Source organism: Passer montanus, unplaced genomic scaffold, assembly GCF_014805655.1.
Source record: "Passer montanus isolate IOZ18808 unplaced genomic scaffold, ASM1480565v1 scaffold4, whole genome shotgun sequence".
NCBI lineage: Eukaryota > Metazoa > Chordata > Aves > Passeriformes > Passeridae > Passer > Passer montanus.
Genome location: NW_024368818.1, coordinates 3,556,306 through 3,578,123, shown reverse-complemented (window position 1 = coordinate 3,578,123; position 21,818 = coordinate 3,556,306). Strand labels below are relative to the sequence as shown.

Genomic DNA, 21,818 nt, shown 5'->3' with positions numbered 1-21,818 from the left:
CAGCCTGGTAAGCGCTCGGTCACTCCGGCAGTGCTTCCTGGCTGCTTGAGATGGAACCGCTCACATTTCAGCCTGTGTCCAGCCGCCCCGGTAGTGCCGGGGCACAGGCGGCCCGCGGCCATCCCGGCCATCCCTCTCTCCCGGCCATCCCGGCGCTCTCTCCCTCCCAGCGCGGCGCTGTCGCTTTAAGGGCCGCCGGGCGGTCCCGTGGTGCACCGCGGCGGGCGCGCGGAGGGGAGCGTGGCCGGCGTCCGCGCGCGCGCTCGGTGCCGCCGCTCGCTCGCCAGCGCCGACCCGCTCGCCCGCCGACCCGGCCCTCGCCGCCGGCTCCCGGCCCCGCTCTCCCGCTCCTCCCGCCGCTCCCGCCACCGCCGCCATGTCTACGGGCTTCTCCTTCGGCGCGGGCACCCTGGGCTCCACGGCGACCGCCGGGGCAGGAGGAGGAGGAGGAGCCGTCGGGGGTTTTTCCTTCGGAACCGCCACGCCGAGGTAAGGCGGCGCCCCGCTGCTCCCGGTTGGGCCGAGCCCGCAGCCCCCCGCGGCCTGGGGCTGCCGCGTGGGCCGGGCCCAGCCCGAGGCAGGGCGAGTCGCTGCCCGGGCTCGGGTCTCGGCGCCTCGCCCGCCCCCGCAGGGACCCGGCGCTCCGGCAGTCCCGGCCGCAGGGCCCTTGGTGCGCCGTGTCTGCCCCGGCCTCCCTTGCCTTGGTTCTGCGCCTGTGGCAGAGACTAGGGAGCGATCTGTTCAGCAGCTAATAATTAAGGGATGTGCTCTTATTGTGCTTTGCTTTGGCTTTGATGCCTCCCGCTCGGGTCAGCCTGCCGCTCTGAACGCAGGATGTGAATCAGATGTGCATCCAGGTTTCTCTCAGAAGTCAGCCCGCGTTTGTGTCGCGGCGTGGAGCACGTTGATGCCAGAGCCCACATGTTCAGTGTCCAAAAGATGTTCTGTATAGGTTTTAGAAGTTAGGTTCGATCTAACCCTTTCTAACAAAAATGACCTTGCGTTCGGTGTATACTATCTTGGAGTAAAAGGAGAACTTTGTGCATGTGATGTACAGCAGGCTCTGTACTCCAAGAGTTAAGGTTTAGGTTTCTCAGAATAGCAGGTAAGTCTTTCTTGTTGCTGGGCTTTCTTTCTGTTTTCTGTTTCTTTGCACACAACTGGACTGCCGAAGTCTGTTTATTCTGAACTGCTTGCTGTTGTATCTCTGTTGAAGATCAAGGCTGTTGTGTAAGAGGCTTTCCCAAATGTAACCAGAATTGATCACTGTAGTGTAAGTTAAATGACAGGGGTGGTTACTCAAGGGAGCTTTGCTTGATGTGCTACATTTGGAAATACTTGTTAGAAACGTCAGGAAATAGCATTGTGAGATGGAGAGAACATAACATCTGGATCTGAAGGACATCCATTTAATTTTTGGATTACATGGCAGTATTGCTTTTTTGGGAGCCTATAGAAGAGAGAATAATATTTCTGAGTTTGTTGTAATAATGTAAACGTTGTGGTTGTCACAGATTGATGACTTTCTTGTGTTATTTCTGCTTGGTTTTGGAGGAGGCGGATTGTTTGGGGGTTTTGAGTTTTCATGTGGTGGTGGTTTTTTGGGGTTCCTTTTGCTTGCTTGGTTTTTTAACTTCCACAGTAAAGCTTTTGTAGACCTGATAGTTTTTGCTCTTTTGCTTCATGCCTTCTTAATATATGTTTTCTGTGATTCAAATAAGCAGTTAAAATAGTATTTGTTGATTCAAAACTATTCTTCTAAATGTACTGAAAGAAGAGAAACTCTTTTGTCCTGTTGATCTGCACTTTTTAAAACTGCATATTGAACTTAAATGTCTTTGTTTGATGGGGTTTTTTTGTGCTCCAGATGGCTTTTTTGTATCTTAAGAAAAGTTTAATAGGTGCTAAGTAAAAGCAGTGTAGTGCTCTGTATTTTTATTCATTTATTTATTTTTGCAAACAGGACCAGTCTCCAGGGCTGTTGGTTAAAGAATCTCATAGAGGAAGGGGCCTTCTTACTGGTTCTGCATCCCTCTGAGATAATTTGCTTGAGAACATGTTTAAGACTGTAAGAAGGAGCTGTTCTTGAGCTGGGTCTAAGATGATATTGCCAGGTGTTGGGAGAAAAAGAATTTGATTGTCTGGTCCAAGCATGTGTTACGTGACCAAGGATCATATTCTAGTGGCTGAAAGCCTCTGTAGCATGCCAGCCTATGTAATCTGTGTTTTGCACCAGCCTTTCAGGTACTTGCACTCTTTTTTAGTTGTTCTCTTACCCCGTATGCTTTAGCTAGGGGCAGTGCTTCATTCTAGCTCTTGAATTAGACTTCACTGACCTGAGCTCCTCTTCCTTCCATCTGTGTTCTTCTGGCCCATGCTTTCTTCTACTGGTGAGAATGCTGCCATTACTTTGTTCCTACATTTCGGATTCTTTCTACCTTGAAAAAAAAAGGCCTCCTAATTTTATTTGTGTTGGTTTGGGGTTTTCTTTGTCCTCCTTTGCCATTACTTTGTTCCTACATTTCAGATTCTTTCTACCTTGAAAAAAAAAAGGCCTCATAATTTTATTTGTGTTGGTTTGGGGTTTTCTTTGTCCTCCTTAGTGCCAAATATCACAGTTTGTACCTTGGCTTTCTTCTACGGGAGTGCTGTAACACAAAAAATGTTCACAGAAGAGTCATCTACTGGAAAAAAGATGAGACATGTAAGCTCTTACCTAGTGAGAGAAGCACCACGTTGTATGTTTAAATTTTCAAGTTGATATGTCATGGTGCTGCAGTTTGATTTGTTGAAATTTTGGGAGTAAAGACAGCTGAAAGGCTCTGGGTCCTGTGTGACAGTTAGTGAGTCTTTGTCCTTCTAACTTCTTGGCCACTCAGCTTCCTGATTTACTGCCTTAAAACTAACTCACATGTAGTTCTGAACTTGCAGCCAACTGGGATTGCCATGATCAGTTTTATTGATAGCTTGAAAAGTTCTAATTCAAGAGCTAATTGTACCTTTTTGGTATGGATTTATTTTCGTGTTTGACTTGTTACTTTAGGAGCTGCCCTCATACACAAAGAGAGAGGAGATAAGGGAGAAATGAGAGAATACTGAACATCTGAAAGATAAAAGTCCTTGGTGAAGTCTAAATTACATTTTGTTTCAGTGTTGCTGTTGTACTTGAGCAAAATGTGTTTGAAAACTGAACCTTGTTTCTAAAAAGGCTCACAAATGGGACCAGGAAGTTATTAATCTGATAAATCGTTCATCTGATCTTTCATCAAATAAGAAGAAAATTTTTAAAACCACAGACTCATCTGGGTGCTGGTAGCTGTAATTTCATTGGCTGGAGATAACCATGATCATGGTGTTCTCCTGTGTTCTGTGCTAATTGTAAAGCTTGTTTTGTATTTGGCATGAAATCTCTAAAATGTGTGGTCACCCAAAAGAAATTTTAAAGCCTTCATTTTCCTAGTGATGATCTGATCCTCTCTGTTCTTTCTCTTCCCCTTCATCTGTAAAAGTAGATCTGGAAGTTGTTTTTCTGACAGATAGTCCAAAAAATACAGTAGGCATGTGGTTGGAATCTGTGCAAAAGGATAGCATTTTGGTTAGAAAATTAGTTCATGCTTCGGTGTGTTTTGATAGTAAGGGTTAAGCTGTGGTGTTGATGTGAATGGTTCTGTGTCTCTGCTTATCACTTAAGAATGAAGTAAAGCAACACTGGTTGAAATTTCTGGTCAGAGATAACTGACTGGACTTGTAACCTGCTTTGAAAAGTACGTACAGATTTGTTATCATCTTTGTGTTTCCTCTAGCATTTGTTCTCTCATTTCAGTAGCATGGGGAGAACAAATAGGCAGAATGAATGAGATACCTAGCAGAGAAAAGTTTAAACTTCTGAGTGGTTTAGTAAGATCTGTCAGCTCAGCAGCAACTGAACAAATGCTGGAGTTAGTGTCAGGGAAGCAATGAGAGTTCCAGAGCTGTGGAAGGGAAGGGGGAAATGGGCTCCTGCTTTCTGTTCAGAAGCAGTGAGCTTGCACGCTCTTGCCCAGCTGGGTTGTTTGTGATGAATGGTGTTTGTGGGAAAGTGAATGATGGCATCCGAAAGAAATTGACGTAAGGGGGGAGTGTTTTCATTTTAAACAGAATTACTGCTAATAGTCTTATTTTGTAATAGCTCAACAGGAGGACTTAGTTTTGGAACTCTGGGCTCTTCCACTGCTACAGCAACTACATCGGCTCCTTCACTGGGTTTTGGGAGTGGACTTTTTGGATCAAAATCAACCACTGGCTTTACACTGGGAAGCACCAGTACAGGTAGAAAAGAATTCTTGTACTGCAAGTTTTGGATTCAGCAGTGAAGATATAAATTATGTTTACTCAAAAAACTGGATCTTACTAAAATGTTTACTTTTACAGTCATTTTGTAGCTTAGAATATTACTTACGACTTAAAGAAGATGTTTTGTAAAACTGTGTTTGAAAGGTCATTCATTAAGAATTAAACGGTACCAGTGCAGCAGAAACATAGCTGCAATTACCAGAAAATTTCCTGGGCCATGTGTAAATTTTTCTGTGGTTTGAATCCTGGTGTATTTTAGAAATCTTGACTTTTCATCCAGGATGCTCAAAATCAACTTAAGATTGAGATATATTTAGATTTTAAAAGTATTTTAAAACTTTGTGAGATTGTTTGCATTTGTAATTCTACAGTAGTGAACATTTCTGAGTTTGTTGTTTGGGGATATTTAATGCAATATACCTGAAGGAATTGAATATTTTCTTAGGTCTCTAATTCAGCCTATGAACACACAGCTTCTTGTAGCAGTAATGGAGTACAAAATTACAAAGCTTTCCTGATGGGGTGGGATTTTTTTCAGCTGTTTAGCAGACATAAAAATAAATTTTACTTTGCTGCAATATTGCTAGATAAAATGGTCTTTTTCTTGTATGCTTATATGAGTAGGTGGGGAAAGTTCTAAGGACGAATCTACTAAAAATAAAATCAGCGATACACTGAAGACTTGTATTACTGTGGTTGGCTACAGTAATTAGTGGGGTAATTTTATTTCAGTGATTTTTTTGGTAATGTCATCAGATGGTTTTTAAAATATGGAATGGCCTGACACTGAGTCCAGAATAATCTCTTTAAATTACCAGTGGGGCAGAAACCCTAAACCAAGACAGGATTTTACAAGGACTTTAGACTCTATAATCCTTTTCATTATACTGTAAATCTGCTGGTTTGCATGCTGATGGTATGTACTACCATGTGGCTAAAAAATTACATGGTAGAATTACTAGTTTTCATCTTTTTTCCTTACTTAATTTGAAATTTCAGATAATATGCTGCTGTGTTAACATTATCTTCACTGTTAGCAGCTTCTTACAAATTCAAGTTACATTTTTTTAAATCAGTTGTGCTTTAATTTCTGCTGCTGATGTTCACCCATACTGTTATCTGTGTTAATGTATTATCTTTCAATACACTACAGAAAAAGAGCTTGTGTAATAGTTGTCTCATAATGTTGCATTCATTCAGGATTTTGTTTCATGTTTTTTACTGTCACAGCTTCTGTGTGGCCTTATATCACTGTTCTTACCCTGTTCATTTGTTCTAATTCTTAAAGCAGGAACAGCAACAACTATTGCTACAGGACTGACATTAGGTAAGGACCTAATTTGGATTTTATTGTTACATAGACAAAAAACCCCAAGAGTTAAATCTTTCTTGTAATTTATGCAGCTAGTGATCATATGTGAGCTTTCCCCCATTACTAATTGCTGTTTGCTTTGCAACCCAGATGTCAAGGCTGTAAATCAGAATGGAGCCCTGAAGTTCTGGGCATTTTTACTTGTTAAGGATTATTCAGTTCTTGTACTACAGTGACAGTCAAAAGTTGGACTTTGAAGCTCATGAGGGAAGCATAAATACATCCTTCAATAGAGGGAAGGGAGATCTGTTACCAAATAATGATTCATACAGAATCTCTTGGTCTAGTGAATCCTGTATGAACATGTTTGTTTGGTAATTATCTCTTTAAGAAAAAAGAGGGTTGAACTGGGAACAGACTTTGAGAATATTGTTTGTTTCTCTGATCAATCTGTGGTGAGTATTTTGTAGTTGTCATTAGAAACACAGGAGTATATGGGTTGTTGTTAGCTTAGTTTTGATTTTTTTTCCTTTTTAAACAGCAGCTGAGGTCTGTGGAGTCATTGAGTTTAATTATCACTAATGTTAAGGGTGAAGGAGCTAAAAGACACAATGCAGTCAAAGAACTTAGGAAGCCATACTATGAATAAATAGGAAAAAATAGTGTTGAATAAAGAAGGAAATCAAAGGGGCAGAAGGGAGAAGCAGCAGCTTCACCCAGAAGAGACTGTGTGATACATAATCATATGTGGAAGTCAACGCTATGCAGATGAACATTAATTCTTTTCACTGGCAGGATGAAACGATGTCATCCAAAACAGCAGTTACTGAGAATAAAAAGTGTGTGGTTGTTTATGTATGTGCACACTCCTTTACTTTGGAATAGGGATTCTAGAATGTGAAATGTCTTCTGACCATGAAAACAGCAGGAAGTAGAAATTGGTTTACTCCAAAAATGTTTAAAAGCAAAATTTGAGGGAGTAACATCTCAACATATTTTTCTTGTTTAAAAAGATTGAAAGGATATGTGCGTTCATTTTGGTATGCACATCTAATTGAGAATTTGTAGCCTGTATTTTGAGCAGTATTGTTTACAGCTCAGTTTTTCAATGTTTGTGTCATCTACCAAATGCTTTTGGTGGAATTATTTTTTTTTTGTATACAGTTGTAGGATTGCTAGTAGATATAGTTCCCAGTATAGAATTAAATCCCACTGGATTCCTAGGAATTATGGAGCAAAAAATGCCTGTGCAATTGATGTAAACCACTGAAATTCATTAGAAAGTTCTGTGGGAATATTTTACTCGATGCAAGTGATCTTTTGTGCCGTGTCACTCAGGATGCTTAAGTGAGATGCAGAAGAGGTGGTGAGTTTAGCTTTCATTCTCAAACAGAATGTTTCAAGAGTGATAATTGGTTTTGGATTTCTTCTAGGCACACCTGCCACCACATCAGCAGCTACCACAGGCTTTAGTTTAGGTTTCAACAAACCTGCAGGTTCAGCCACACCGTTTGCTTTACCTGTTACTTCTACCTCAGCGAGTGGCTTGTCGTTATCATCTACTCTTACATCAACTCCTGCAGCAGGTAGGAAAATGTTTAGGGGTATGGGGATATTTTTTGTTTGCTTGTTAACAATAAAACTTTGTGTGACAGTTCTACATCTGTTTTTCTATTACTTACGTAATCTTGTGGCCCATGAATAAAGGGGTTCATTGTACTTCTCGAGTTCTAAATTTGGGTATCCTAATACAGATAAAATTATGGTCAGAGAAGCTAGTGCTATAGACAGCGTATCATCCAAGTTATTGGAAGTGTAGCAAGAGCTGATTTGTCATGTAAAATTATTTTTCTTATTGTTAACCTCACTGAAGACTGAAAGCTTTCTTCTTGTGCAGCTGCAAAGTTTGGGAAGTGTCTACCTATTGCAGATGGCCTGAAATGGTTAACTACCATTGGAAATAATATTTTTAAATGTTAATGTTTTTAAACATTTTGAATTACTTCTCATATTACCACACACCTGCCATCATATTTAACTCAGCTGAACTGCACCATGCATGATGGTATTTGAGACTCTTATTTTTCTTATCTTTCAAAATCTGCATTTGAGCTCAGCTGTCCAAGTCCAGTGTCCTCTGTTCACTGTCCCATTATGCCTTTGGTCTTTCTCTACTCAGTTCTTCCCTTTATTACTAAAAGTTGGGATGCTTAATTCCAGAAGGCAGCTCAAACCACCATGAAAATGTTATTGTATCATGTGTCTTGTGTAAATATTTTAATGTTAAAACATTGAAATTTCAGCATTTTAATATAAAAATCAATGTCATTTACTAGTTCTTATGCTGTAAAATAAATTCTGTCCTAGGTTCTAGAATTGGTAGTGTTCTGGGCAACTGCCACAATTTTTGTATAGTTGCAGTTAAATATTGACTAATTAGGGTTATGAGGTTGCAAAGCAAAATAACATGTCATTCAAAGGGCTATGGCTTTATGTGAAAACTGCAGGAAATAAAAACACTTATCCAATTATGATAAAGATGCTGTTCAGACCTTTCAGTTATTTTAGATTGTCTTTGGATGTATTTGAAGGCAGTGTCTGCATTAATCTGATTTCCTTTCTCTGCAGGAACTACTGGCTTTACGTTAAATTTGGGTGGCACAACTGCTCCAACTACAACTGCTTCCACAGGCCTTTCCTTAGGAGGAGCCTTAGCAGGCTTAGGAGGTTCACTTTTCCAGAATACAAGCACAGCAGCAACAGGTGAAAGTTTATTTTAGTTTTTTCTCCTGTCTCAAAACAATGACCTTTAATGTGTGATTCTACAATGTAAGGTTTAGTTTATACAAAGTGTTAACACTGTGGAAGTGTAGTTTTTAACAGTGTTACAGTTAAGAACAGTGTTGCCCTCTGTGGACCATAAAAATGAAACTGAAATTTTCTCCTTTCTTACTCTTAAATTCATTTTTACTTAACACTTCTTAAAAAATGAAAATACAAGGAAATCTGTAATTTCCACAATTGGCTCAATGAAATCGATCCTATGTGGGGAGAGGACAATGATACATGACTATCTATGGAGAAATGGAAAGCTCCTCATTTTTGATGGGTTTTGATCTGAATAAAATATTTCACTGTCAGTGTTGTTGTCAGTGTCAGTGATGTCACTGTCATTTCATAGCTTCTCTTTTCAGCTCTAGAGGAAGAATTTGTTGTAGTCTTGATAACACTGCAAAAGGCAAAAATACTGTTTTAATTGGCTCAATGAAATCGATCCTGTCATGATAGTCATGATACATGACTATCTATGGAGAAATGGAAAGCTCCTTATTTTTGGTGGGTTTTGGTCTGAATAAAATATTTCACTGTCAGTGTTGTTGTCAGTGTCAGTGATGTCACTGTCATTTCATAGCTTCTCTTTTCAGCTCTAGAGGAAGAATTTGTTGTAGTCTTGATAACACTGCAAAAGGCAAAAATACTGTTTGGATTTCTTGTAGGACTTGGGCAAAATGCTTTGGGTTTATCTCTGGGGACAACTGCAGCTCCTTCAACTACTGCCAGTGAAGGTCTTGGTGGCATTGATTTTAGCAGTTCTTCAGACAAAAAGAGTAAGTTTGTTTTAAAACATTTTTTTGAATTGAGGGAATTACGAGAACACTGCAGCAAAGACTGTTTTATTGGGTTAGGAGTGTGGGATTAAAGTTGACAACTTTAACTTGCCTCTTTCAAAGGCATTTCAGTTGATTTCATTCTTAGATATTGCACTTGTACAGAAGAACAAGATTGTGTTTGCAAATGCAATGTAATAATTAATTTAAAAAAAAAAAATTTAAAAATACATATAAGCTTGAGAAGCAGGATGTAAATGCTTGAGTTTATTGGGAGTGAAGACTCAGGGCTGCTTGCAGAGATGCCATCACAGGTTTCTGCTCTGTGTCAGATTGTCACTAGAGGGGGAAGCAGAGCTGTGTTTAAGTAGTGTGTTGCAAGCATGAAGAGCACTGGTTTGAAATTACTGTTGTCCAGCTGTAACAGATCTTAAACTTTTTTTATTTTGAAAGTATGCACAACTAAAGTGTCTTAATTTTAGATGTTGCTCTTCAAAATTGTTTCTGGTGGTGTGTAGCTATATGTGATATGTTCTGTCACATTGTTAAAACCAGTTATAAAAACTTCTGTGATAGCTTTAAAGTATTTAAGTAAGGGAATTTTGAGCATTGACATATGGAGGCTTGTTAATTTGCCTTGCTTCTACTGGGGAATCTCTTAATTTAGTCTCTTTATTTCATTCAGGACTGAAACTTTGAATTAGGCATGCCAACAGCTAAAAGAGAAGAAAATAGATAAGCTTAATGAAGCCAGCTTTAGAGAGTAGCTTGTAAAAGAGAGGACATGTTGACTGTCAAAACTGGAGTACTCTGGATGATGTTGATTGTTTTTAGAATTTATTACTGAAATTTGGGGTAATTAAAAGGTTCTGACACTTAGGAGATTTCCATCACTATAATATTAGGATATCACAACACTTCCATAACACACAAATATAATAAAAAAAGGAACAGAGAACCACAGAGTCAAAATTGACTTTGGTAGTAGTGTTGTTTAGTTCACCTCTTAGGGTGGAAACTTAAATGAGTAACCTGAATTCCCCTGTAGGTTGTATAGTGGAATTGCGTGAGTTGGACGATTGCTATCAGGATGTGCAGAGATCCCTTAGCTAAGTAGTGGGAAATGTCAAAGGAGACCGGTTTTTTGAGATTTTACTTCAAAAGTGTTTCTCTTAATGGCTACTGCTGGCTTAAGCAGCCCTCATAAATATCCCTACCTGTGTGCTGCTAATCAGTTCTGTCAGTTCAGTTGTTTGTACTACTATATGAGGAACTGGATTAAGGTTTGAGAGTGATGGCACCATGGTTTTGAGGGTTTTATTTCCCTTTTCCCGATGAAGAAAAGGAAGGAGGTGATATGGCTAGGAAAGAGAAGTGTCCTAGCAATCCCAGGATAGATAGGGACTAGCCTGTGTTTTCTCTTCTGGAACTAGTAATAAAAGTTTTTGCTTCTGACCATCTAGTATTTCTTGAAAATATGGCCGCAGGATATAAAAACCTGTTCTAATACATGTTTTCTTCTTGTATTGCTAAGAGAATGTTAAAAAAAAAAGTAAAATCTGAGGCACTCGCTTGCCTAGAAAGTAGCAAAACCTGATGTCAAATTTTTGTCTTGTTAAGTATTGTTGTGATGTACAGCAACAACTTCAACAGAAAGAAGTGTCTGGAGCTCAAAAGCAAAGAGTGTGAAGCTTTCTGCCTATTTTTTTAGATTATCAGCAGACAAAGTCCTAAGTTCTTGTGTTTGTCCATCATGCTTTTTTTCCTCATAATTTTGTGTAGATTTTTTTTTCCCATTAGAAGAAGGCCTAGGGAATGGTTGTGAGTGCGATCTGTCTAAAGTAGTGGGTGATAGTCTGCCAACGGTTTAAATAGATGTTGCTTCTGAAAGTAGTAGCCTTTGCTGGCAGGAGCACTGACTTGTGCAGCTTCAAAAGTCTGTGGTACTAGCATTAGGTGTGTAGCTGCTTTCTGCCTTTGTGGCACTGACAGGATGTGAATTAGATTCAGCTGAAGGAGGCAAAGCCTTTTTCTAGGGCTGAGTGAGTGCTCTTCCTAGCAGATGCTGTGGGATGGAACACAATTAGTGCCACAGCCATAACTAGAAATACTTGTGCCCTGCGTTAATGCATGATGCTGTTTTCAGCTCTGTTGTCACTCAGAGGCATTTGGCATCTTGATCCACAGATGTGCAGTTTAGAGTGTGTAGGTGGCAGGTAAGCAGTAACATTTTCAGTTCTGTAAAATCCCACTCACTTTTGGACTTAATGCATTAGCAGAATTCTTTGAGGAAGCTCAGTAGGTAAATGTTCATTGCCTTCATGTCTGAGAGGAGACTGCCATTGCTGAATTTAAACACTTGAATGTTTTGTGGGTGCAGGTCGAAATGAGTTGAGGTTGCATGAACAGAAACAGATTTCTTATGCAACTACAGCTGTTCTTGCGTTTGTAGTGACCTGTGTAGTGCACAAGAGGTTGTTATTCTGAATGCCAGGCAGTTAGCACTTCCACTGTTGGACTGTGTTCCTAAAAATACAGTTACCTCTGAAGGGGTTGTAAATTAAAACTCACTTTTTCTTACAGCTAGCCTGATCTGTTCCCCTTATAATGACAAATCAAGCAGATTGTAGTCATTAGTTCTTCCTTAAAATCTCATTAAAATTGTTTTGTTTGTTCTTCAAAGCTTTATTTATGACCTACAGTTTTTATCTTCTAGGTGACAAAACAGGAACAAGACCAGAGTAAGTGTCAGATTTTCTTTGTGTTCCATGTTGTAATAGAAAAAAAGCTAAACAAATATTTTCACTTTTCTTCTGATGTGATATTGAAAAAAGATCTGCATAACTAACAGTTGCCATGCAGGTAACTTAGTAATGTTTGGTCATGATTTTAAGCACTGCAATTCTTCCTCCAAATGCAATACCTACAGCTTATCTGGCATCTGCTATAGACTGATCATCTGTTTTGAAAAGTGGTTTCTGCAAACTTGCAAAGTGCTTACACCACAGGCTTGAACCCTGGCATAGGATCTGTATGCATTAATCCAAGTCTCTCCTAGTTCCAGCATTCATGCAATGGGTGCAAAACTCTGTAATCTCTCACCTGAATGTTTTAGTGATATTTACTAGTCATGCAAAAATGTTTGGCAGTATTGAAGGTCCACCTAAGCATTCATTGTCTCTTGTAGAGATAGCAAAGCACTGAAGGATGAAAATCTACCTCCAGTTATATGTCAAGACGTAGAAAATCTACAGTGAGTAGTGGTTTTTATTTATGATAGTATTGTATACTGTTGATGCTCTGTGACAAGAACATGTTCCTGCAGGCTGTCTGAAGGGTAAACTACTAGCCTAGGGCTTCTCAGCAGGTCAGCTTTGGGAACAGAATGAATGAATAGTTCTAGTAGCTGAAGTCTTAGTATGGTTTTTTTTCAGTCTCACTTTTTCATGTCTGTATTCAAGTGGGTCTGCCCAACAATATGCTCTTACCCATCTCTCTCTTGGAGTATTAAGCCTGTTGCACATGCATAGTGGGTCCTGAGCCTTATATGCCTATTGCACCTGCATCATGGATCTTCTATGGAACAGAGAATTATAAAAGTCTTCCCTTGGGCAGGAAGGAAATGGTTTGTAGACTGGGCTGCATGCCTTGTATTTTTGAGTTCAAAGTGGTAATTGCTTTTACACAGATGCTTATGTATTACTGTATATATAAAATGTTCTATATATCTTAGTTTGTCAGGGGTCAGCATAACATTTTTAAACACTTGCTATTTAAAATTGAGGAATTTGGGGAAGGGGGATGGTTTTTGTTTTGGTTTGGTTATTTACAGGGTTAGCATGCTAGGACTTAAGATCGTACTATGCCATACAGTAATTTTACTGTTCAGTACTTGGTTTTAGAAAAATAAATTTAATAGCTATTTAAATAATGTGACAAAGATGTAAACATGTGGGTACTTCAGATTCATTATATTATGTTTTGTTTCTCCCCACCCCCATTTTTTTTTACCTTCCCCAGGAAATTTGTGAAAGAACAAAAACAAGTTCAGGAAGAAATTAGTAGAATGTCCTCTAAAGCAATGCTTAAAGTACAAGAAGATATTAAAGCTCTGAAACAGCTTCTCTCTGTAGTTGCCAGTGGATTACAGAGAAACATTCTTAATATTGACAAGCTGAAAGTTGAAACTGCACAGGTATAATTGAATATAACCTTTGTTGTGTAGAGTTTGTATGCTGATTATTTCATATAGGATAGGTAGCCTTTTTTATCAGTTAAGTTAACATGTGTCTCAACTAAACAGTTGTAAACAGAATGAAAAATTGAATCACTTTCTGATCTCTTTAAAGTTACTGGGGGAAACTGAAATCTGTGCTGTAAGTATTTTCAGATAAGTACAACAGTAGTAAAATTACTTCTTCCTTCGTAGCAAAGGCAATAGATGGGAATGCATGTCTGCTTCAGTTCAGTTTCAGTAATAAGGTCAGCTGCTACTGAAGACATATTTGTAACAACATGATGGACTCTGGAGCAGCAAAAATACAAAGACATGTTATTCTGATGGCTTTGGAGGAAAAAAATACCAGATTACCCCATAATCTTTCAGGGAGCAGAATTTCTTGATTAGCACTAGTGTTCATTTAGGGAGCTTGGGTCACATCTCTGCCTACCAGTCTGTGTTTGAACTGTGCAGACAGTTCAAGCTCAAGTTCTGGTGCGGATGCTTTTCAAGTTCTGCACCACCTTTATTTCATCAAGCGTGTCAAGGCTGCTTGATACATAAATAAGTGATAATTTATTCTCAAGTCAAAAATTTGATGTGTTTTTTCTTTATTTTACTCTATAGTTGCACCTTTTCAACAGTTTTCTGTGAAAACAAAAGCTTGTTAATGACATTTTTATATTTCTGTACATGATGCAGTTGAGTATAATCACAGAACCAGGCATTGAGAAATTCTTAATATTATTAGGAAGTATTAAGCAGAAGCATATGTTGTAATTATAATGTATAACATGATAATTTCCATAGAGTGGCATTTTTCTGAAGTGGTTTATATTTTTTAAAAAAGTCAAAATAATCTTTTTTTTTCCTATTTTTTCTCTTTTAGGTGTGTATTTATATTTTTTTTAAAAGTGAAAATAATCTTTTTTTTCCTATTTTTTCTCTTTTAGGTGTGTTACTTCCTTGTACTTGACTATTGCTTTTTTCCCCTCTACCCCTCAATAATTGTAATATTTCTGAAGTAAAATTTAGAAATTGTCTTTGACAGTTTAATGCAGTATTTTCTCAACTTTTGAGCACTTAATGTGCTTTCAGTATCTTCTGTTCCATCTCTTGTTCCATCCCCAAATTTCTGTTTGTATTTGCAGTTCTCCAACTTTGTGATAGTTCTTTGTATAAATTCTGATCAAATTTTATCAGTGTTAAATATGTGAAGAAAATGTTTATGTGAGTGAAGAGTAGAGTCCTAGCATTTTTATTTTTGAGCGCTTTGTGCAGAACCTTATATTTTATTAATTTTCTGTTGTTTATTTAGGAGCTAAAGAATGCAGAAATAGCATTGCGAACACAGAAAACTCCTCCTGGTCTTCAGCATGAAAATACAGCCCCAGCAGAGTAAGTTACTCATAGAAAATAGCCAGTAATACAACTTGGAGAAGAGGAAAATTGAGGACACCTTATTGCAGCCTTTCAGTACTTAACAGGGGCTTGTACAAAAGGCAGGGACAGAGTTTTCAGTAGGTCCTGTTATGATGGGGATGATGATTTTAAACTGAATAGGGCAGATTCAAGGAAGAAACTTTTTCTATGAGCATGGAAACAGTTGCCAAATGACGTGTTAGATGCCCCATCCCTGTAAACATTCAAGGTCAGGATATCCTTGCTTATGGCAGGGGACTTGGAAGGGGCCTTTCAAGGTCATCTAGTCCAACCCAACTGTTTAAAAATTCTATTAACTTCATAATACAATTTTTTTCCCCCTGCTTCTTGTAACATTTATATGGAGTGCTTAATAGAATCAATGTTTTATTTCTTCATTTAAATTATCTTCATGTCTTCATATGAAAAATGGTCTTCACTCTTGTTCCAATTGTAGAGTGACTTCAGCAATGTCATACAACCTAACTGTGCAATTAATTGAACAAAAATTGGCAGCTAACAGAGATCAGGTAAAAAAAAAAATCAGACAAATTAGTAAAGTTTAATCATACAATTTCACTTTATTACTCATCTAGCTACTTCAGAATCTTGGTCGAACAGTTTGAAGTACAGCTGCAGCAGTACAGGCAACAAATTGAAGAACTGGAAAATCATCTTGCTACTCAAGCAAATAATTCACACATAACTCCACAAGGTAAATGTTTCAGTTCTAATATTTTGTACCTGAAGAATTTACCAAACTTATAATGAAAACTTAGTAATTAATCTTTTCCCTCTTGCATTGTTACGTTTTTCATTTAATGTACTGAAAAAATTAGTGTTCAGATTAATTCTGTAGTTGTTCAATGTAAAGATTTGGAATTAAAAATTTCATTCACAGGGGCTCTTGAGTTATTTAACATGGATCTATTTCCTGAGTTGAGATTTTTTAAGCCCGGTTTGTTTTTACATCTGCATCTCCCTCTCTTCAGTGTCTAGCTGATGTCTGGCACCTTCTGTCTTGCACTGGGCCTTCTGGCCAGACAAATGTGGATGCTTGCTCTGTCAGCACCAGATCAAAATGAGAACTTCTTCTCAGTTTGGAGCCTGTTGGTATTGCCTTCAGCTCTGACCAACAGAAGATTTTGTCTTGTTTGCTGCCACGTCATTCAATCTTGAGAAAATCTCTCTGGTCAAAGAATGCTGATCTCTGGACATTAGTCTTCTGCTTGTTTACCATTCCTGTGGTCATGGACAGTTTTATCTTCTGGGCTGTTGTAGGTACAGGTCCTGCAATAAGCAGTGATTTAATGTACTTGTAATTTTGTGCTAAATGCTACTTGAACATCTTGCCATCACAGGATGGTGCACAAACTTTATATGGACTTTATATGTCAAAAAGCAAGAGGACTGTCTAGATCTAGCTTCCATAGTGAAAGATCTGCTGGATTTTGAGGGTCCTTTATCTTCATGTGACCTTCTTGTCCATCAAGAATATGAGAAGGATACCTTCACAGGTTTTCTTAAGATTTTCAGCAGTTTCTGCTATAATCTAAAGGTTTCTTGCTTGTGTAGGCAAGGTTCAATCTGTTGTGTCAGTATGAGCATATTGTCAGCAATATTTGGTGATCTAGTTAACACTCTATTGTATATGTAACCTTTACCATGCAAAAAAAAAATTCCTTTGCCGTGCAGGTTTCCATGAGTCTAAATGTCCTGAAAATTTTGCAATATCTAGTAGTCAGTGTCAATAAATTGCCTCCCGACTAATTTGAAGCTTGGGACCAGTCTTCCTAGATACTGCTGCCTCCACAACCCTGTGGGCTGGCATGAATTGATTCTACAGCTTCCCTGTTTTTCAAGGGTGAAATTCCTATGGAGAGGCAAACATTTTCAGTTCAAGAATTGTTGCTAGATCTATGCATCTTCAAGAACTTGATAGCTACTATATGCATTTCAGTGTGCATATATCTATATATATTTGCATTCAGGCTGTGTGCATCGTTCAGAGGAAACACAGAAGCTGATCTTTTCACAATGAAAGAACCACTTCAGTACTTTTCTGTCCTCTACTTCGTTACATTGTTTCAGTGCTTCTATGAGAACAGCATTTTTTGTGAGCAGATACCTAATTCTGCCAAAATCTTTGAGATTTTCCCTTTGGTACTAAGGTTTTGCCTTACTGTTGGGTCAATGCCCTGAAAATACTTTTATATCTGTGTGAGAAATAGGATATCCTAAATAAAAGGCAAGAAGCTCCCTGTTGTGTTTCTCTCATTATGATATGCTTGTCGATAGAGCCAGATTAAGAGATCCTGTGATGCGTATTAATTATGTCTTTAAAAAGTAAATAAAGCTTCCATTCTACTATTTCTGACAAAATCAACTGAACACTTAACTATATTTTAAGTCAGAGTGGAAAACATATACAAACGCAAGCAAATCTGATTTGACTGTATCTAGGTAAAAGCCAGTGAGGTAAAAAATGTCCCTATGTAATTAGGTTAAAATTAGTTTAGATACTACTTTTTGGCTTTTCTAAATAATAGAATCATAGGAAGCTCTTTAGCATTTATATAAAAATAAATCTCAGAAAACAGTACCTTTCAAAATAAAGTTGGAAGCCCTGTCAAAAAGTAGTCCTTGGATAATTTGTGGGACCCAATTTCTGGGTCAAGTCTTGTATTTAATGCAGTTGTTCTTTTGTTTTATGTCCTGTATAGGTTTTAGGTGATCTTCTTACTTTGGTATAAACAGTAAATCTTCTAATAACAAGATTGTTACTTACCAGTATTTTATATGCATCTTACAGATTTGTCTATGGCTATGCAGAAAATCTATCAAACATTTGTAGCTTTAGCTGCACAACTTCAGTCAATACATGAAAATGTAAAGGTATGTTTTGATGTGTTCCTGTGTATTTCTGTATGACTGTAAAGTGTCATCTTCAGATGGTTTTGTTTTGGGTTTGTTTGTTTGGTGGTTTGGGGTTTTTTTTTTTTTGTCCTTCTGTTAAATTGACTGCTTTTAAAAATTGTCAAACTGTCCTGGAGAAGTGCTTTGATTAAAAAACTGGCTTTTGTTCAACTGAAGTTGCATTTAAAGTATTTACTAATAAAGATGACAGCAACTGACCACAATCATTTGAGTTACAAAATGTTTTTCAGTTAACTCCATTCCTTCTAATTGTTGACCAGTTTTTAAAACGTCTGTTTTCAAGATCATGCTTGTGTGTTTTGATTTTTGCACAATGACCTCTTGATCTGAAGCAAAGATGATCTAAATCTGCTCTTGCTCAAATAGGTAACAGGAGAAAAAAACCTGAGTTTCCATGTATAAGATTTTTCAGCATATCAAAGAATGTGGGTTAAAGTTGTGTTCTGTTTGTTTATTGTTTTTAAACCTGGCTTTCAGGGTAAGTAGTATTTGTAGAAAGAAAAAGAAAAGTATGAAAGCATAGGTATCAAAGGTCCTAATAGGCCTGTTTTTTCCATCACAGACTATGGCTCGTTCCATTTCCATTTTCCCATTTACAGTTCTGGATATGCTGGCAAAATGTCACTGTCCTCCAATCCTTTCAATCCATGAGTTTTCTTGAAAACATCAGAATCCTTCTTGGCTACAAAAAACCAAATCAAAACAAACCAACTTGAAGAGTACAAGTGTTTGAAATTGTTTCTGCTAAGTGACTTCCTTAATGGAAATAGCTCTGTTAAAACTTCTGCTGGTTTCCCTCTCTGAGCTTCTTCTGCACAGCATTGCTAGTTCTCTTAAACATCTGAAGTTTTTAATTTTTTCTTCTGAATAAAGTTCAGAAATACTGAGGATCTTGTATGATCTTGATTACTTGCATTGCATTGCCAATATCAGCATAGATACTCATTGATTTACAAATACCTGCCATCAGGTATTTGTGCTGTTCTTAGTTAATTCAGTTTTGCTGCCAGGTGTAGAATGCATCCATATTTTCAGCAGAATTACCCAGATGGTTTCCCAAATGTTTTCAGAGCTTGTGTATTCTGAGATCTGAGCATAGCCTGAATTTGTGCAGTGGTCCTGGTGATGATACATTTTTGTTTTTAAGTATGAACAGCTGGATTAGTGTGCAGATAGCCCTAGCATCTTCAGTACCTTGTCAGTGTGACTGAACAGGAAGGGCCTTTCTTCAGTTTCAAGTAGAATTCTATTGCCTGAAATTAAGGGGGTGGTTTGAAGATTTTTTTTTTTCTTGGAAATTTTTTTGAGATTTAATCTAGTGGGTGAATATGGATACTGGTATTTTGGAAGGTATTTTATAACTAGAGTTTCAAAAAAGGGAAAGATGTGTACTGCTCAAGTGAATCTGTCATTATAACCATCTGTTTTAGTTTCTCAGCTACAAGATACTGGAAGGGGAGAGCAGTTTTGAAACTGGTCTCTGCCTAACCTTATGGTTGTGATATGGTTTGTGGAAGGAGCTGTGATCACAGTTCATTTCTTTGCATGATGAAAAGTAAAAGTGTGCTTGGGCACAATTTGAGTAGGTAATGTTATTAAATCATTCAGCATAGCCTTAAGAACTGCTTTTATGATTTCTAATGGCTTTTGTCAACTCTTAGGTCAGTCAGTATGGTATTGTATTAAATCCCATCAGAATTTTACAATTGTCTAGTCTCTCCAAAGACAGCACTTCTGATGTGATAGTGAGAGCATTGTTTTGTGTGGTTCCTGCTGTTGCTGGTTGATCTGGAATTACAGGTGTTCACATCCCGAGTCAGAATTTTTGGACTGTAATCTCCTCTTTGAGGAAACAAGCATATGCTTAGCCAGGAACACTGGACCCTAGGATGCCTTCCATGAACTGGAAACTGTTGTACTTTAATAAATCTATTTCATTTAAAGGTTTTCTGTTTGAAAATTGAAATAATTATCAGATATCTAGTTAAAGCACTTTATGCAATTTTTGTTATGCAATTTATCTGTAGTTTCCTCATCTGTGACAGACAGAAAATTGCTCATGATGAACAAGCCAAGCTGGGCTATTGCCACAGAAGGTGGTGGAGTTTTGAGGGGGGAAAAGGGCAGAGGCAGGGGAAGGTGTGGCATCATGGCACAAGGGATTTGGGCTACCTGTTACCCTAAGGCAGAATGATCTGTTGCATTTGGACTGTGTTATATTGCTAATGAAATGCATCAGAAAGAAGAGTGAATTCCAAAATTTTGGTAGCTACTTTACATTTTTGGTAAGAAGAAATGCAAGAGTGAAAGGAAGGAAAGAAACACAGGTGAAGGTGATAGGAGAGCAAAAGCAGACTCTGTGGTAGAAAGGTAGCACTGAAGAAAAGCGTGTTATTTTATAAGCTAGTAATGTGGCTTTATTTTTCCTCTTGGATCGGCTAAGTACAGTGATACAAACTGAAATGTGGTGATTTGCTCCAACACTGAAAGTCTCAGGCTGACATACTGAATGGTATCAGTTACCCTCAATTTAAGTATGCAGACTGTTCTTGCTGTAGCTGTTGCAAGCCAGTTCTTTGTATCTCATAGCCTGACATGAATTTTTGGGTTTTGGATGGAGCTTCTCATTTGTTTCGGTGGTGGTGTTTGTTGGTTTGGTTTTTTTGTGGGTTTTTCTTTGCTCTTTTCGGAAATGTTATTTATTACTCAGTGTCTCTTTCCTTATTAAGTTAAGGGTTTATGTCTGATACATGGAACTAAAATGGCTTCCTCCCATCCCCTTCAGATGCTCAAAGACCAATACCTTGGCTACAGGAAAAGCTTTCTGGGAGATGCCATGGATGTGTTTGAGGCAAGACGAACAGAAGCTAAGAAGTGGCAAAGCGCGCCACGCGTTACCACTGGACCGACCCCTTTCAGCAACATACCAAATGCAGCAGCCGTTGCAATGGCTGCAACACTTACTCAGCAGCAACAGCCTGCTACAGGTCTGAGTGCATTCAAGTTATAGATTATTAGTGTTATGACAATAGTAAATTCGTGTAACATTTTCTATGAGGTCTTCCTTTGTGTTAGACTAAAAATCTAAACGTTGTGATGAGCGAAGTTACTGATACATAGCCAATAGAAAAATGCAGGGTAGACTTAGCAATAATTATACAACAGATACTTAATCTTGTGAATTTACTTGTATTAGTGATACTGTATTGTTCTAACTTACCCCTTGGAATGTGAGTCTTCACTCTTAAGTAACATCTCTGAATACACGTAGTATAGCCTCTTTCCAGAAATTGTATCATTACAGTAAATTATTTTAAGTTGGAGAGGAGAGAATATCTAAATGCATATTATCTTTTCGTTATGTAAAATTAATAATGCATTTTTATATAGCACTTTGGAACTGTAAAATGAAAAATGCTGTAGGACAGGAAGGATAGTGAAGCAAATCTCTGTAGAATAGGAAGTCAAATGCCTGTCTTATTTTGCAGCCAACTCTTTTGTCAGTATGACGTTGGAGCATTTTGCTGGCCATTCTACTATTGTGAATAATTAGAAAAGAAAGTAGAGTGGCTCACTGGTTCTGCGTAAAAGGAAGACCAAAACAGAGGAAATGCATAACCCACTGCAAATAAAGAATGGATACACGTGGCAAAGGAAATAATTTAAGGCACCTTAATTGATGTTGTTATACTAACCAACCCTCTCTGAGAGGGGTTTCAGAATACAGACAGCTGAATTTATGTGTCATCAGGGAACAGATACAAGGTCAATTCCATTTAGTTTTACTTGAACAGGGATATATATCTAGGTCAGCAAATTATGAAAAGTATCAGTAGCTTCATTCTGCCTTTAATTTTCTAAAATATTGTTCACATAGGTGAACTGAAAATGATAGTGCTTTCTTGCTTTCTCTGGTCTTGTAACGGCAGTGATATTTTGAATTATGCTAATTAGAGACGTATGCAGCAGCCATGTTAAGTTTGACACA

At 38.1% G+C, this 21,818-nt stretch overlaps 1 protein-coding gene across 5 annotated transcripts in view; it reads left to right on the top strand.

Moving 5' to 3' along the window:
* The first annotated feature begins 277 nt into the window (after positions 1-277).
* NUP58 (nucleoporin 58) overlaps positions 278-21,818 on the top strand; it is a 40,285-nt gene continuing 18,744 nt past the window's right edge. For 4 of the 5 annotated variants that reach the window (XM_039718395.1, XM_039718394.1, XM_039718392.1 and 1 more), the window contains exons 1-13: positions 278-489; positions 4,169-4,308; positions 5,621-5,659; positions 7,078-7,230; positions 8,273-8,407; positions 9,142-9,252; positions 11,969-11,993; positions 12,440-12,505; positions 13,273-13,447; positions 14,790-14,869; positions 15,490-15,608; positions 17,706-17,788; positions 20,616-20,817. In XM_039718395.1, the coding sequence (XP_039574329.1) occupies positions 377-489; positions 4,169-4,308; positions 5,621-5,659; positions 7,078-7,230; positions 8,273-8,407; positions 9,142-9,252; positions 11,969-11,993; positions 12,440-12,505; positions 13,273-13,447; positions 14,790-14,869; positions 15,490-15,608; positions 17,706-17,788; positions 20,616-20,817 (1,441 nt within the window). In that variant the 5' untranslated portion in view covers positions 278-376. The remainder of the gene's footprint in view (positions 490-4,168; positions 4,309-5,620; positions 5,660-7,077; positions 7,231-8,272; positions 8,408-9,141; positions 9,253-11,968; positions 11,994-12,439; positions 12,506-13,272; positions 13,448-14,789; positions 14,870-15,489; positions 15,609-17,705; positions 17,789-20,615; positions 20,818-21,818) is intronic. The other variant, XM_039718391.1, reaches the window with a different exon arrangement.